Source organism: Lates calcarifer, unplaced genomic scaffold (genome assembly GCF_001640805.2).
Source record: "Lates calcarifer isolate ASB-BC8 unplaced genomic scaffold, TLL_Latcal_v3 _unitig_1241_quiver_1949, whole genome shotgun sequence".
Lineage (NCBI taxonomy): Eukaryota > Metazoa > Chordata > Actinopteri > Centropomidae > Lates > Lates calcarifer.
The window spans coordinates 8,833-25,254 of NW_026115387.1; the positions used below are offsets into that span (position 1 = coordinate 8,833).

At 40.8% G+C, this 16,422-nt stretch overlaps 1 protein-coding gene across 1 annotated transcript; it reads right to left on the reverse strand.

Annotated features, from left to right (window-relative positions):
- Positions 1 to 6,832: 6,832 nt before the first annotated feature.
- LOC108887520 (transcription factor GATA-5) lies at positions 6,833 to 15,276 on the reverse strand. Its single transcript, XM_018682985.2, has 7 exons — positions 15,257 to 15,276; positions 14,013 to 14,687; positions 11,680 to 11,849; positions 9,503 to 9,631; positions 9,126 to 9,210; positions 8,702 to 8,832; positions 6,833 to 8,121 (listed from the first exon to the last, which is right to left on the reverse strand). The coding sequence occupies exons 2-7, from the start codon at positions 14,530 to 14,532 to the stop codon at positions 8,002 to 8,004; spliced, it is 1,155 nt and encodes a 384-aa protein (XP_018538501.1). The 5' UTR covers positions 14,533 to 14,687; positions 15,257 to 15,276; the 3' UTR covers positions 6,833 to 8,001.
- Between the last annotated feature and the right edge of the window lie 1,146 nt (positions 15,277 to 16,422).

Here is a 16,422-nt window from a genome sequence, read left to right on the forward strand (position 1 = left end):
CAAGCCACTAACTGAAAATGAGGAGTTATTTATAGTAAGTAAACAGATATAAAAATTCAAAGTTGTGACAATGTGAAATTCTGAGTTACTACAAGTTGGAGTGAGCCAAAAGTTAAATCAGATTAGATCGGTCTAACTTTGAATTTTTTGACGTTTGGTGCCCTGACACTTTGAGTTTTCTTTCTCTTCATCTTTACAGTGTCTATCTGTGTATGTATCCACATGTTGGGAATGGGTTTTTCTTTTTTCAAGGTCTCTGACTAATGCCTAATACATGCCAGCTATCACCCAGGGTTTAGAGCAATGAGATGAGCTACAGCTTGGCTTGGCTGCTTTCAACAACCTTAAACCCATGTGTTAATACAGAGACAGAGAGAACAGAGGTCAGCATAAAGAAAATACCACTCATGTCATTTTATGCAGAAAAAAATCCCCATTCACCTCTGAAATTTGGACGAGAAATCAAAGCGTAGAAAATGAATCTAGCTCACAGGCACTTTACAACTGAATCCTACAGAGCAGCCAGTGCCAACTGACAATAAATATTACCTCAGTGTATATAGTATACACACAGTCTTAAGCTGACGATGGATGCTGGTGCCAAATGCCTTTATTATTACTGTTAGGGGCTGGTTTGTGCTATGGAGTGCGATGAAGTGCTATGGGGTGCTGCAGAGCTATGCGACTAGGTGTGAGGCAGATGTTTCTGGGGGATGTTAAATCAACTGTGTGGGATTGAGTGAAGACTAGAGTAATTTCATGATTATTCATGTGAATAACAATATACAGCAAAATAGCATGTATGTGCTTTCTGTAACTGTACAGCTAGAGGAAGGTTTCTCTATTGATTTCCCCTTCAAGGGTGGATTGTGCCCCCCTCCCCTCCCTTCCTGTAACCTTTTTTTCTCAAGGAAACAATCAAACTCACGGTCGCGGAAGTCATCGTTCTCGGGTGTCTCCGAGTAATCCATCACCCCGTTGTTTTCTGTCTTATTTTAGACCCCCGTTCCGTCTCTCCTGTTGTTGCCTTATGTGTTTTTCTACCCTAAAAATGGAATAATAAGTCTGTGAATAGACCACGTCTGGGTTAAGAGCTAATAATATCAGCAAATTGTGTGATTCATGGTCTTTGCACAGAGAAAATAAATACATGTGCATGTTTGAGTTTTTCCTTCTCCCTCCGCACAAATATTCAAGGATCAAGGTCATCAGACACATGATGAAACATTTACCAGTATGTAAGCTCTCTGTCGCTGGGTCTATGTAGTATTACTGCTGTGCAGGGTGAGTGTTGTTGACTCTAGATAAAAGTATGAATGAAGCATGTATAGCTGAAGTGGGTTCGCTGTGCCCCTTAAATAACCTGTAGCTCTAGTATTAGCTTGTCTGGGTTTGGCTATTGAGGTCTATAAGTCAGGCCAGACTATAGTTAGTGTTTGTGTTTGCCTTCAGTGGGTTATGTGGGCCTTTTGTATATGCTGATCCAGTCCAACAGAACAGTTTCTTGCTCTGGTTTATGTTTACTTGGTCTTTCGAGGAACAACACAAGGGATTGCATTGCTTCAGGTACTTGGTCACTTATTCTTGCTCAGTACTGCACCAGGTGTTATACACCCAAAAACATGCGCAAAAAAACAACAACAAAAAACAAACAAAAAAAACAACTAAATAGAAACAAACAAAAATACAATAAGGCTCAGGTTCAAAAATATCCTTTATCCTCCATTATCCTTTAAGTCAAGTTAGTGAACTGAAGGTTAATGCGTGGGAGGGAGAGACACAGAGGTGAGGAATGAGGAGTATGCTGAGAAACAATGCTCATCTCACCTCAGATTGGAGCAGAACAATGGTGACAAATCAGACACCTCCATGACCTTACAGCAGAGGTCATGCAGAGCTACAGTACATAACAACCACTGATTAACATTGACAAATTTCAAAAAGTCAGTAAAAACGTTATTATATTGCTCCCTAAATATGTCCATTCATCATTACATCCTTTCCCTACATCAGTTCCACACACTGTAATTAGTTTATTTATTTATGTCATCACTGTTACAGTAGTTTTAGTTGTCTTTTTTATTCTAATGAACAATATCTCTTATATCAATATAACTTCACACCTAAAAAAATCCATGTTGATATAGAGATTGTGTGTGATTGTGAGGTGTGTGTATGTGTGTGAGTGTTTCCCTCCTATCCACCTCCCCCCAGGTAAGACACACTTAGTTTTATGGAGCCCTTGTTGTATTAGAACCTTTACCCTGCTCATTCAGTGACCTTTAAACGGCCGAGGACATGTTGTGCACAACAGTAGTCTTTATTCAACCTTATACACACTTACAGACATTAATGGAGATTCATTTATTCAATTGAGGAACTCAGTTGAGACTTGCAAGTTGTAATATCTTTGCAGTTTGAAAGCTGAACGTTGAACATTGATGTTTGTTACTACTAGAAACAGATGTGCCTCTGTAAAGCAGCTCATCAGTGAACAGAATAGTAAATCAGCACAGAGTGGGGTTCCTGCGGTGAAACTAATCAAGTAGTGACACACAGCCAGGCCCAGTGTCTGCTGCCACCCCACAGAACCACTTTTACTGCAACTTATGGGTGTGTGTGTGTTGTGATAATTTTATAATAACAGTTTTAGTAGTTTATCTTTTACAGAGAAGCTTAAATCAACTATAGATTTTGAAGTAAAACCCAGTAAAGACTAACATAAGTATAATCATAGGACAGTTAATATACTGTACTGTACTATGGCCATTTGCTAGGCTTTGCTGTTTGACATTGCCATTTATTAACTCATATTTTGCACTGCGCTGTGGCTGCACTCTTCTTAAATCCAGTTTATGTGTTTTTATTTTGCCTTGTGTTTTTTATGTCTTGTCTTTTATATCTTATGTACTGTGTTATCTTGTTGTTGAAAAGTGCTTTTCAAATAAACAAACCCTGCCTGTGGAGGCAAGGTACTTCACCCCATGCTTAATTCTACTAATTTCGGATAACAGGTCATTAATAATAATAACAATCATAAAAAGGATAAACTACCAACAAGATCATGGGGATTGCTGATAAAAAGGCAAACATAAGATGAAAGTCAACCTCTGGTCTCCCGTGTGTAAAGTCTGGGATAACACTGATCATGATAACAAACTAAAATAAGAATTTAGTTTGTTTGTATATCAGACAGTTGGGGGCACTTTCCATCTCTCTTCCTTTGAGCAGTGTAACATCACTGAATGTAATTCAGGGTCCAGTGTCAATGTTGTTCTTGGTGGACACTTGAATAACTGTGTAAGTATAAAATGATTTTATGATGCTTGTTTCAGTTTGCTATTTACACTATGCAAATTAATAAGGGGATGATCTGATTGTTGTACAGCATCTACAATCAGTTTTTACTGAACTTTTACAGACATGTAAAAACTTTCCACTTAAATCCCTAACCCAAAGGTAAATCAGCTATTGTACAAACACGAATGACACCGGATTAAAATGATGTATTATATTCAAGATTTTTTAAATTAAATTACGAGATTGCTATTTTTGTGATTATCAGAGCTCTGTGTTTGAGTGACAGGCCTCCTGAGAGTTTTCTCTCTGTTGTCTTGAGGAAAAAGTGGACTGAAGCCCAGAGACGTCACAACACACAGTCAGTGATTAGAGCTGTGTGAAACAACACATCCCACAAGGACAACGTCAGGTTTTGGCAAGGAAAAATAACAGAAATATACCGTATATCTAAATGCAACACACACACACACACACACACACAGAGTTTTGTTCCTGTCACACAGAATGAAGAATAGGACCTAAGGGCGAATCATAGAACAGACAGCTGGCGGAAGTTTTGATTTACAGGCTGTAAATTAGTTGAATAAATGTGTGTGCTACTTTTCGACATCACACACACTCACACACACACACACACACATACACATAAAAGGCAGTAACCCTAAAAGACCACAGTACAGAAGAGAATATCCTGTTTGGTTGCAGGCAGTAATTGAATAGAGCAGTCAAGGAGCAGAGCTCTGGGAAGGACTGTCTGGAGCTGTAGACAAAGAAGAAAAAAGCCATTTCTCACTATCACTGCCTAATATTATTGCTGGACTGTGGCCCTTTCCCTTAAGTCTGTCCCAGAATTGAGCTGTAACACGACACACACACACACACACACACACACACACACACACACACACACTGCTCACACTGCTCACACATTTAGCTGTCGTGGAGCCATACAGGAAGACAGAATGCTGCAGAGAACATGAAGGAGGGGGAAATGTAGAGCCCTCAGGAACTGAATCTTTCTCTCGCTCTCTCTCTCTCTCTCTCTCTCTCTCTCTCTCACACACACACACACACACATTTAGACACAGTAAAAGGGAAACCTCTCTCTTGAAGGATGGGTCAGAGTATGGGGAGTTCTCACACACCAAATTGTTACAGAGATGTAGCAGTCGTCGTGGCCTTAACACTGATCTGGCCTCAGCCTTGATGCTTTCAGGTCTAAATTAAATCCAAGGTTTCTTTGTCAGCTCTGACTGTCATTTGAAATGAATGCATTAGTCTACTTAACCTAACAACAGTAAATCACATGTGTATTTCAGGAAAAGTAAAGGTGGGCAGAGAAAATAGACTGCAGACGGACAGGGGGAAAATGCTCCCTAAACTGACTAAATTTACATAAATGTAAACAATTCTCAACTTCTCCACATTGTACCACAGTGAGACATGAGAGTGCCGAGCTGCTGTTTGGAGGATTGTTGCACCTTCATTATTGTATAGTAGTGCTTTGGGCTAAATTGTAAAGCCAGCATGCTAATAATGACAGTGCTAATATGATGATGCTTAATTGGTATGATGTTTATCATGCTCCCCATCTCAGCTCTGTATGTTAGCATAAGTAAACACAGAGTACGGCTGAGGCTGACGGGAACAGCAGTAGGTGTCTGGTCATGAACCAAAAATATTGGACAAATAAAATTTTGGTTTCAAAGTTAAGAGATCATCAGACCGAATGTGCAGAATTTTATAACAGTTAATACTTATTTTTCAGTCTTAACAAAAGTGTTGGACCAACTAACTTACACCAGTATGGCTAAAAATGATGTAAGATTACCAAAGTACTCCTTTAATAAAACAAGGTGCTAGCTCTGACATTACTAAAGGGCTGATGCATCATCCCTTAATAAGAAAAAAACATGAATTAGACATGATAGTGTTTCCTAATGTGAGATTACTTGCCTGATTATCCATCATTATTATACCAATTTCATGATTCTGAGTTGTATAACCTGGTACCCTCAAAATTTTTGAAAAAAAAAAAAAAAATGTTGTTGGAAAGTATTGCAATCCACTGACACATCTTTATTATCTATTTTTACTGCAAGACATTTTCATAATTTCAGCTCCTCTTTTAAAAGAACAACAAAAGGTCTGAAAACCTAGAGCCAAGACAGGGACAGGTTGATATTGAGATAAGACAGGAGCATCCCCACCCCTCACCCTCCAGTCACACTTCAGAGATTTTACTGCGACACGGCTGTAATGAAGCCACTCAATTCACACACAATTGAGTGTAATTGTTTGTGAATGGAGGAGCAGAAAGAGAAGAGTCTGGGCTGGTAGGTCTCTGTATGTGTTTGTTTAGAGGGAATGGGTTGGGGGTGCAGGTATTGACTTTGAGGTTACAGCTGTTGAGAATCTTTATTCCATTGATGCTGTAGCTTGGTAAAATGTTTAATTTACTTTTTTAGGTGTTTTATCATTAAAGGTGAACTCTCAATGTGTGGTACTACTCATCCTGTGTGGATAACAATTTTAACCCCACTATTTGACATTTATAAGCAGTGTGTAAACAAAGTTAACAACACACTGTACTGTGGTTGTGCTCCATTGTTCTCCCATCCTCTTAACCTCCTACTGTTCATCTCAAACACCTACTTTACTCTTCTGCCTGCCAGACTAAAAATTCATGTGTCTGCATCTTCACATCGCACTGCAGCGGGCCTCTCCCAGCAACAGATAAGACAGCAACATCTTAGCCAACAGTCATAAAGCTGGGCAGTGCTGTTGGTGCACCGGTGCCTGGATGTCGCCATGGCGGCAGTAAAGCAGCAGCCTTGTTGCTGACAGGCCTGTATTTTCCTCGACGGTGCGGCCAACTTGGACTCAGCTGCCATAAAGCAGAGTTGGAACACAACCTTTGGTCGACACTGTCAGCTTAAGCAACCAGCAAGAGCACACACCCTGCTTGTACACACACGCGTGCGCACACACACACACACATACAAACACACACACACTGTCATGTGCAAATGTATTTTTCTAAATATACTGGAAATAGCACTAGTAGACAATGCAGTACAGGATCAGAAAACACAAAATTTAGTGGTACGTGTTGTTGCAAGAGTTTGAGATTCAAAACTAAGACAGAAAAATTGGCTGAAACTTTCAAAAGCTAACAATTGGAATAAAAAGCTAAAGCAGTCAATGAACGATTGAATGTTTCAGCTTCAGTCACCCCAAGTCATAGTAAAAATGCAAACCTGACTAAAGCAGGCTAAACATCAACAAGTCAATCTACCACTATTTATTTTTATCTAATTAACAGTATTGAATGACATCCAGTCATTCGTAATCCATTCATAAGAAAATATTTGGGAGGTGATGATGATAATAAAGACTGGGAACTAATGATTTATGACATGAAAATCTATCACTTAACAGAAGAAGCAAGATCATCATCTCAAGTACACTGAAACTCTTTGTGGGGGTCACCAGAAAATCAAACACATCTTCATAAATCAGTTATATAAAATGTGAATCAGTTTATTATCCTGAACAGATTCTGAAGAGCACTGAAAAAAGAGAAAACAGAGTTTTTAAGAACAGTATAATGATAAAATTCCCTTACATATTGGCAAAATACAGACAGTAAAATTAGATTAATATGTTTTGAATAATTTCTCACTCTTTGTGTTTTGCCTTCAATTTCTAGAAAGAAAAATTGAGTCATTGCACTTTAATTAATGTCAAACAGTAAAATAATAAACTCCTGTAGTCATGATGTCAGAATCAAAACGACTGGTTTTGATTTTCTCGCAGATTTTACAAGATGCATTTAATAGCTGTTGTATCTCGTAAAAACAAATCACGCATTTAATCTAAGTGTCATAGCTTAGAATCATACAACACAGCAGCCATTCAACAACAGTGAGCAGTGGATTATAACTGGCTGGTTTTAGTGTCCACCATGACTTTTAACTGTCCTTATCTCAACATAAATAATGTGTCTATAAAAGTTAATCATCTACATGTTGGTAATGAGACATGTTCAACAGCAATAAAAAAGGTATTTTCTGTTCATTTTACAGTTTTCTTTCTGTGATAACGATAAAATGCTCTAAGTGTTCTCATTATGTTCTTTAAAAACACCACAGAAAGCAATGGCAGTGATGAAAGCTAACAAGAAAATTGCTTATGCACTACAAAAATGAGTTAGCATTTTTACATTCCACTTGATTGTCTTTGCATTGGTATATTTGGTGTAGTGTTTCTCCAACAATCGACATTTCTTTTAGTAGGTAGTTCTTGTTGTTGTGCTGAGGAAATGTGGCCTGCTGAGTTCACCTGTGTTCTTTGCTCTGGCTGAGCTGTTGAGTCACTGTGCTGGGGATAATACACACTCATCCTCTTTTGTAAAACTGCTGTCCAGGTACCCTGTGTCCTTGTTGAATTAAAGTGTGGTCCTGGTGAGCTGTGTTGAGCCTGTCAGGTACAGGGCCAGTGTGACACAGTACAGTATATTATATGGCCAGCAAATGATCAGATACTGCTTGAGCCCCATTTGATGCTTATGCAACACTGTTCCTCCACAGCTCCAGAATCACAAGGAATAGCTGCAGGATGGAGAGACGGCCTCCATGCCTAAGTGAGCCGAAATGAGTTTTGTATTGTCAGTATGGCAGTCCTGAGGGTCGAGGCTGCTCAAGCTTGAGACAGGGCACACCAGGAGTTCTGTGGACCCATGGAGGTTGGGGTAAAGGGATAATCCTCATATTTAATTTCCACATGTCCTGATCCTGTGCTGTCTATCTGAGAAACTGTCTGCAAGGAGGAAAGAGACATTAAAATTAATCCAGGATCTTTGGCACTGTATTTAAAAAAAAACAGCATGTGACTTTACACAGAAACCACAAATGAGTCATTACGAGGAGCACCACACAGTCTGTGAAAACAGCTGCATGATGTCTTCTGTGGCGCTGATGATGTCATCGGAGTTATTAGTCACAGCAGGATTTTACGACGTCAAAATTTTGGAGCAAAATCAACTCATTCCAGTGGAATCACTGTGATCTGTGGATTCACTTTGAGAGGTGAAGTAAATCTGTGAAAGGTTTCGAGTTTAACTTTGGTGAACTTTGGCATGTGAATTGACCAATAGCAAGCTGTACCGACAACGCTGACCTGTGGGGGAACGGAGAGCCTATGGAGTCCAAAATGGAGATATTTAATCTTCTTTATCAAAGTATAAACTGCTAAAGGGGAATGGTTTGCTGACAGCTAAATGGCAGGAGTTGATGGTACATACACCTCTTTTGAATAACGTGTGAACTTACCATCAATGACTAAACTAAGTTTGATTTAAAGTTTCTTTGTTTAACCTATGTATGGAAAAGAGCTTTACCTGAGAGGCGGATGTGACCGTCTGTCCGGCGTAGGGTGAGGGGGCCATGTTGGGTTCACTCTTTATGGTGGAGGCGTGTTCTGAGACTGAGAGGGAGGTTGGGGAGCTGGTGTCAGAGGTGGTGGATCCTCCTAAAGAATCAACAGGACAGTCGAATGAGTTTTAGACTGAAAAAAAAGTAACCTATTGTCATAATACATTGAGACAAGTTTCAGAATGATATGACTGATTCTGATCTATAGTTTGGGAAACTTCAGCCAAAAACAATTTTACTCATACTTGCTTTTAAAAATAATAATATATTTTATTCCAACATGTCATGTAATAAATCACAGTAGATAAAATAATGGACACTTATTTATCCGTCCATCTCCTCCACTTAATACACTACATCCTCCCTTCTCTATCCATCTGGTTACTCTACCTGTGGATGTTTTATTCTTGGGCATCTTGGGTTTGCGCTTCCTGGTTTGAATGCTCTCTTTCTTCATGGCCAGAGGTCTAGGCACCTGAAGGGAGTACAGTAACACATATTAGTTGAGTGTTACTCCCAGTCCCCAATACAGCAGAGGCCACAGTGTCTTGACAACCCACACAAGCTCCCCTCCCACTCTGCAGCTCTGATAACAGTGACCACAATGCCCTTGAGGAAGTTTTACACAGCACAAATAATGAACTGATCCTACTGTAGCAGGAGAAACAGCTTGAGGAGAAGAGAGCTGAAGCTGAACTGATAAAAATAAAATTATATATATATATATATGTTAAAAGCCATGTGTCAGACCCTGTGGTGTGACCTACCCCATGCAGTTTCATGTATAGGCCACAGGCATTACAGACAGGTTCTCCCTCTGCGTTGCGCCTCCACAGTGTGGTGGTGCTGGTGTGGCAGTTGGTGCAGCACAGGCCAGCTCGGCGGGGCGTGGTCTGCTGCAGGTACACAAGAGGGGAAATGACACGTGAATGAAAAACAGGTTGAGTTTTGTTGGCTGAAATCCCAAAGAAACCTCCCCCCAGCACAATCAGAAATAGGCTCACAACTAACATCTCTTTATCCAGGATCTATAGTTTGGGAAACTTCAGACAAATCATTCTCTTAACTTTTAGATTCAATTGCAGGATGTCAGTGTGCGGTCTGGTACAACGGTGATGAATTATCCCTCAACATACCAGCACAAAAATCCTAATAACTCACTGGTTGGACAACCTTGAAAGACAACATGAAATTTCTGTCTGTATCACACCATAGTGCGACTGACAGCTTGGTTTCACACAACAAGTGTGGAGCAAAAGCTCCCACACAGCAGCAAGAAGTCACGTTGCTCTGGAGAGCCTCGTCTAAAAACGGCCCATCCAAGGGCAAGGTCACTGCAGGACAAATAAAAACAGGGAAAAACTGCTCAGTTGTGGAAAGGGATTGTACGGCAACTCACAACCACAGTTGCTCTGGAGAGGCAAGTTCCTGGGAAATATACAGCTGTGAAGCCTTGACACCCCCCACACACACACACGCACACACACAAATGCCACAAATACGCTGTTACATGCTTAGAGCTGAGTGGTAGTATATGTTACATCTGTAGATTGAAGACTTTAGACTTATTTATTAATTTTAGGCACACATTCACAGCATAATGTTTTTTGATATTTGATTTAGTTGTGATTTATTATCAATATACACTGGTGGAAAAAATCTGATCCATCACTTCAGTCCAAACATACCACAGTGTAAATATAACCCACTACAGGTAAAAAGTCCTACATTCTAAATTACACTAACGCAAAGTAAATCAATATTATCATTAAAATGCACTCACGTATTAGAAGCAAATGTCTTGGCACCTTTCAGAGAGTTATATTACTATGTGTTATTATTATGTATTATAATATTATCATTGCTGATGCATCAGTGTGTGAGATCCAGCTGATCAAAGTGGAAGTTTCTGCTTTACTCTCAGGGCCCTGGTGTGCTGATTCTTTGACACATTCTTGAACAGAGCCATCATTCATGCTTTTTGTATAACACGTTTTTCCTTATTAATGCCTACTGTGAAAAAAGCCTATTTCGATATCAAACTGACAGCTGGATTTATGAAACCTAAATGTTGTTTTCTAGTTCCAGTTTCTCAAGTTTGAGCGTTTGCTGCAGTGGTTTATCTTCAACTGTCTCAGGTTGTTTTTCAGATAGAAAAAGAAAAAGAATTTGAAGATGTCACTTTGGGCTCTGAGATACCTTTCACTTTTTATTTCTTTACTTTTAAAAATATTTTCTAGACTTACTATTAATTGTTAGGTCAGAAAAACACAGGCCCAATCTATACACTGCATCATGTTACATACAAACTCAAGGTCCCCAGCCCCATAAAGTCAGGTCCTTGTCCTATCACACTTTAATTTGCTTACTGTGTACATCCTATAGTGATGTTAAGGTTGGTAAAAAAACATTATTATTAGACCAACAACGATTCGTTTTAAAAGTAGCAATATAACAATGTATAAACACTTAAGTAAACACACAAGTAAAAGTATTGCATTCAAAATGTATAAGCACAAAAGTAATATTAGGAAAAATATTTTTTTTTCCAAAAACACATTTTAAGTTGAATGGATCCTTAAAAGTGTTATCATATTACTGGGATATTTTTGTTGATGCAATAAGATGTGAGCTAAGCAGCATTTTGATGTGGAGCTAAGTGAATTACTGTTTAAATGACATCACCTGAACTGATCAGATGTTTCCTCTTTAAAACCATATAATCTGTAAAGTAACTTGTAACAATGACTGACAGATAAATGTGGAGTAGCGACAGACAGCAGCTTAAAATGTAAGTACTAATGTATAAAGTAATAATAAAGTAAGTATAAAGCAACGTAGAGGTAATTTAAAATTTGTACTTGAACAACCTTAATCTACCATTTTCATCTTTTAAAGGACACATTGGTTGACAGAGCAGGAATCCTTTCTCCACCGGTCTTACCAGTCGTTTCTGTGGTTTGATGAGCGGCCTGTTGATGCCGTTCATCTTGTGGTAGAGGCCGCAGGCGTTACACAGGTAGTGTCCGGTGCCGTCTCTGCGCCACAGCGGCGTGGACACGGATCCGCAGTTGACGCACTCTCTGCCCTCAGTGGGCATGTCGTCCAGCAGGTCTGAACACCGGAGAAAAGATTAGACTGAATCAACGAGAGTATACAGAGAGCATTTTAATTAAAACAGAGGAATACCTTATTTATTTCTTGTGTGTTTTGTGAGAATATTAAGTGAGATTGTTTTCGCCTCAGCCCTACCCAGCTAGTGCAATCTGCGAATTATCAGCCTTTTATGGACGGCCAGGATTCTATAATGTTCCTTTTAACATGTTATAAATTTAAACGCGATCTTCCGACCTGATCAAACTCACTTTTCCGCCACCCCCACCTTCTCCTGTGAAGAGCCTCCGTCCTCTGAGAGAGAACAGTTGGATGTAAATCATAATCTGGAATAAACAACATTCCTGTTTACGATATTTCCCCCTGAACTTTTAAAACTATGGGGGCGTGAATGGGGGCTCTGGTTACGGGCCAGCGCATGATAAATAGTCAGCGGAGGAATTTACCCCCCCACCCCCCACACACACACACACCCCTCCATCCAGTGTGATGAAGAGAGATTGAACCCCCGAATGAATCAGTAGGGAGACAGACTGATGGAGGAATCTGTTTAGAGAGGGGCGGGGCTGTGTGTTATCAGGCTGGAGGATCCTGGGGACCCCTCCATCCAGCTCTGACACACGACGGACTCCTGGCATTAATTGCCCAAATTCCTAATCCCTCAATTTAGGGGGGGAGAGAGAGAGAGAGAGAGAGAGAGAGAGACTGTCTGAAGCTGCTTTGCCTCCTTTGAACTTGTGATTGTTGTTCTTATTTCTCTACAAGAACAAACTACATCACAAATTAAAGGCTGAGCTGGTGGTCTGGTGCGACCAGAAGGAACAAAACAATAATTCGCTAAAAACATAAAATCATCATTTATATCGTGTTTAACTGAACAGGCCACAGGCTACTGTATACTATCACCACAACCAATTCTATTCTGTATGAGAAGAAATATCATAGTGATACAATCAGCATAAAATACAGTGACAGCGCCATATTAGTAATAATGAGTTCGCAGGAACATTGCTGCTGTATCAGTAGTGATACACAGCGATGATGAAGCTGTGTATTCTCATCATGAAGCGCTGTCAGTGTCTGTGTTGGGCTCATACATACTTTTCATGTGAATCCTTCCTTTATCAAACCAAAGAGCGACTAAAATACTTGATTTAATTTATTTCAAGACTTTGAGAGGTGTGAAACAGTCTCCAGCTCCTGAAAAAGGCCATTTGAAAAAGTTCAACACTCTTTTTTTCATCATGTACTTCAAACGTTTTCTACCCTTCGTTAAGAAACGCTGACGGCTGCAGGTAGAGACGTTTCAGGCCCTGACTGTCTGATAAAGGTGATAACTGCTCTGATTGTTGTGTCGATGGCTCTTTTCAGTGTGTGTGTATGTGTGTGTTTTCTCCGTGTGTATTGAACCCTGTCATCAAACAGTGGGCTGCTACTGGGGGATTAAATTAACATTTTTAATTGATTGTTTTTTAGCAGAATGTGTATTGTCTAAATCTAATGTGGGATTGTTTGGGAGACTTTGATAGAATCTCGTCCTCTCGACTCCGTGACACAGCCCTCACTGTTACAGGCCTCTCTCTCACCTCCTATAATAAATAACGCGGCGTCATATAACTTGGCCTTTACAGCTCTTGATAAACGAAATCTCAACGAACCAACCGCTGAAGTGCTGACAGAACAACAGGGTGTTCTTAAACAATTGTTTTCAGTTATACTAGAACAATAACAAGGTCATATTTAGGTCAATATCATTTCCATGTTAATGCATATTTTAGGCATCAAAATTAAATTTCCCTCTGGTGGAAAATTATTATTAGTGTGTGTATTAGTATTTTGAGAAAATACGGGTAAAATAATAGATGATATTAATCTGATGTCAGATATGGTGTTGCACTTTTTGAATAGTTACAAATGCTTGAAATGAGAGCACAGATCATCCAATAATGGATCGATTTTAAAACGGATTTAAACATGACACCAGTGAGCGTCCATGACTAAATCAGCTGATGGTTATAAATTTAACACTCTGGCCATGACCAAAAATCATTTAATAATATTTTCATAGTAAAAGTGCTTCACTTAAAATTATGATGATACATTTCGGGGTTGGATTTAAAGGTTACTTGGTCATTAACGTTAGTTTCTGAGGCCTTGTCTTACCCAGACTGGACCTTCTTCCAGACAGACCGCCCTGTCGACCCTGCAGACTGATCACTCCGCTTTCGAAGGGTCCTGGCGTCCAAGAGGACGTCGCCATCTCCGGGCTCACGTAAGCGTAGGGGCTGGAGTAGGAGCCTCCGACCGAGCGCACCAGAGCACCTCCGTACTGATCCGCTCGAGCGCCGTTTCCGAGAACCAGCGGGCTCTGATAGGTTCCATCCCGGCCGGTGTTGCTGCTGACGGGCGGGCTGTGCGAGTAGGAGAAGCCATGGTGAGGGTGAGGGCTGCTGGGCGTGAAGGAGGAGCCGTCCGTGCCGGTCTGGGGCCAGCCGTGATGCCCGCCGAGGCCGTGGGACTGGTGGGGCGAGTCGCACGTCTGCAGGTAGGACAGGGTGGGCAGCATGGCTGGGACTCTGGTGGTAGGGACGTAGACCGGAGAGCTGGCTGAGGGATGGATGTAATTCCCGGTGTCATGCGCGTAAGGGGACTGGTTTGAGGACAAGGCCAGGCTTTGATACATTTTCAACACTCTTGTATTCTGTTAAAAATATATGGATGGTTTTTCAGGCTGGTCCTGTGGAGGCGATGCGGCCCACGCTCTTCCACCCTCTTAAGTAATATTTTTGTGCCTTTTTGAACAGAGGGCTCAATAAAAATCTTGTGGAGATTCCTGTCCTGTGGGGGAAAACGAAATTGAGATATTTTTTGAAATAAATGTCAAAGCAGAAAAAAGACCACCCCTTAAAGTGTGTCAAACCTTCAAGGACATTTGAATTCATTTTTACATTTTTGACCCACTCTGTCAGTCACAGGCAGAAAAATAGATAACAATCATCATCAGCACTGCGTTTGAGTTAAATTAATGCTGATTCGATCAGGCATGATTAAAGGCCCGAGAAGAAGTTCAGCAATCCTTCAGTATCATCAGTCACATTTCACCTGTATCATTCTGACTGACATGAAGTTGATTAAAATGACATTAACGCTCGCTGATATCTGTCCACGCAGATAGAGGCGACTATCAGCGACCCCAGATATCCTGCGGCTCTGCACCGCCTCATTAAATCATAACCATAACGGAAACCAAATCAAACAACACAGCAGATAGCAAGCTCCGCTCCATATCTCCCATGCGTATATATTCTATCAATAGTAACTCAAATCACATAAAAGCTTGATAATAGCGCTCGCTGCATAGGAGGAACAGCATTTCTTTCCAAGGGCTCTCAGTGTATTATTCTCACCAGATAAGGACGGTCGGGTGAAAGCAGTCCAGTCCTTTAGCCGTCCAAACCTCAACAGAAGAGTGCAGCGGGCAAACTTTGTCACTCCACAGATACAGGCAGGAGAGGGAGCAGCGCGGAGCCTCTCCAAATATCCGCCGCTTTAATGCGTAAAAGTTGCGCGCACTGTCCGGAGATAAATGAGACCAAAGTTGTTTTTTCTGGTCCGAGACGACTGCAGCGTTCCTCTTCCTGTCGGTATATCTGGAGATAGTTACTGTCGCTGATAATTGCTGATATGGGTGTGCTCCTATTCGCCCCTACTGGAAAATTTGTACGGGAGAAAAACACGTGACGCAGTCCGCCGCTCCGAGGTAGGCCTAGGTGGGGAGAGAGGGAAGGAGGGAGGGGGCAGGACGGTGGGGAGGGAGGGAAGGAGGGCCCCCCGGGTGCCCGAGAAGGGAGGAGAGGGCTCAAAGCTGGAGGATTGAGGGGTGCAAAAGAAACACTCACAACTGCACCTGTATTCACCTTCTGCTGGGTTTAAAGTCTGTGTTTCATCAGAGAGAAAGAGGCCACGTTGGACAAATTTAAATCCGGGCATGATGCGAAAGACTAACTTCAAGAGGCTCATTTTTATACTTGATTTTTAAAAAATAAGCTTTTATGCATGGCTTTGCTCTCATTTTGGGGGCGTGTATACAATATTAACTTCATGATAGTTACGGGGATTTCAGTGGTGCGTGGTTTTGCGCTGTCAGATGTGTTTAACTTTAGGACGATTATCCATCTCATAATTCACAGCACTATTAAACATGTCTGGATGTTAAAGGCCGCATCTGCTCAGCATTATTGTTATATTAAGGTGTTAACGTTAAAAACACACACACACACACACACACACACTGCAGTAAAATATACCAGAGAGAGAAAGTTTTATGGTGAGATAAATGTGACAGAGATCTCTGTAAAAGCTGCAGTCCGATAAGAAACACGACCGGTAAGGAATCACGTACACAACAATGACTTCACATGTCACGCGCTGCTCAAAGGAGCCGGAGGGAATAATGTAACACCATGGAGATATGAAGGGATTACAGCTTCGATGACGGACAGTGACGCTCAAATGACAAAAATAAAATAGGACCAGCATGTGTTATTTTGCCACAGCCAAGGTCTTAATAGCT

Bases quoted from the DNA above. Each gene is read 5' to 3' on its own strand.
- LOC108887520 (XM_018682985.2), bottom strand. From the start codon at position 14,532: ATGTATCAAAGCCTGGCCTTGTCCTCAAACCAGTCCCCTTACGCGCAT. The intron at 11,850-14,012 runs GTAAGACAAGGC...TCCGGTGTTCAG, and splicing joins TGGAAGAAGGTCCAGTCTGG to ACCTGCTGGACGACATGCCC. The intron at 9,211-9,502 runs GTAGGTCACACC...TACTCCCTTCAG, and splicing joins TATACATGAAACTGCATGGG to GTGCCTAGACCTCTGGCCAT.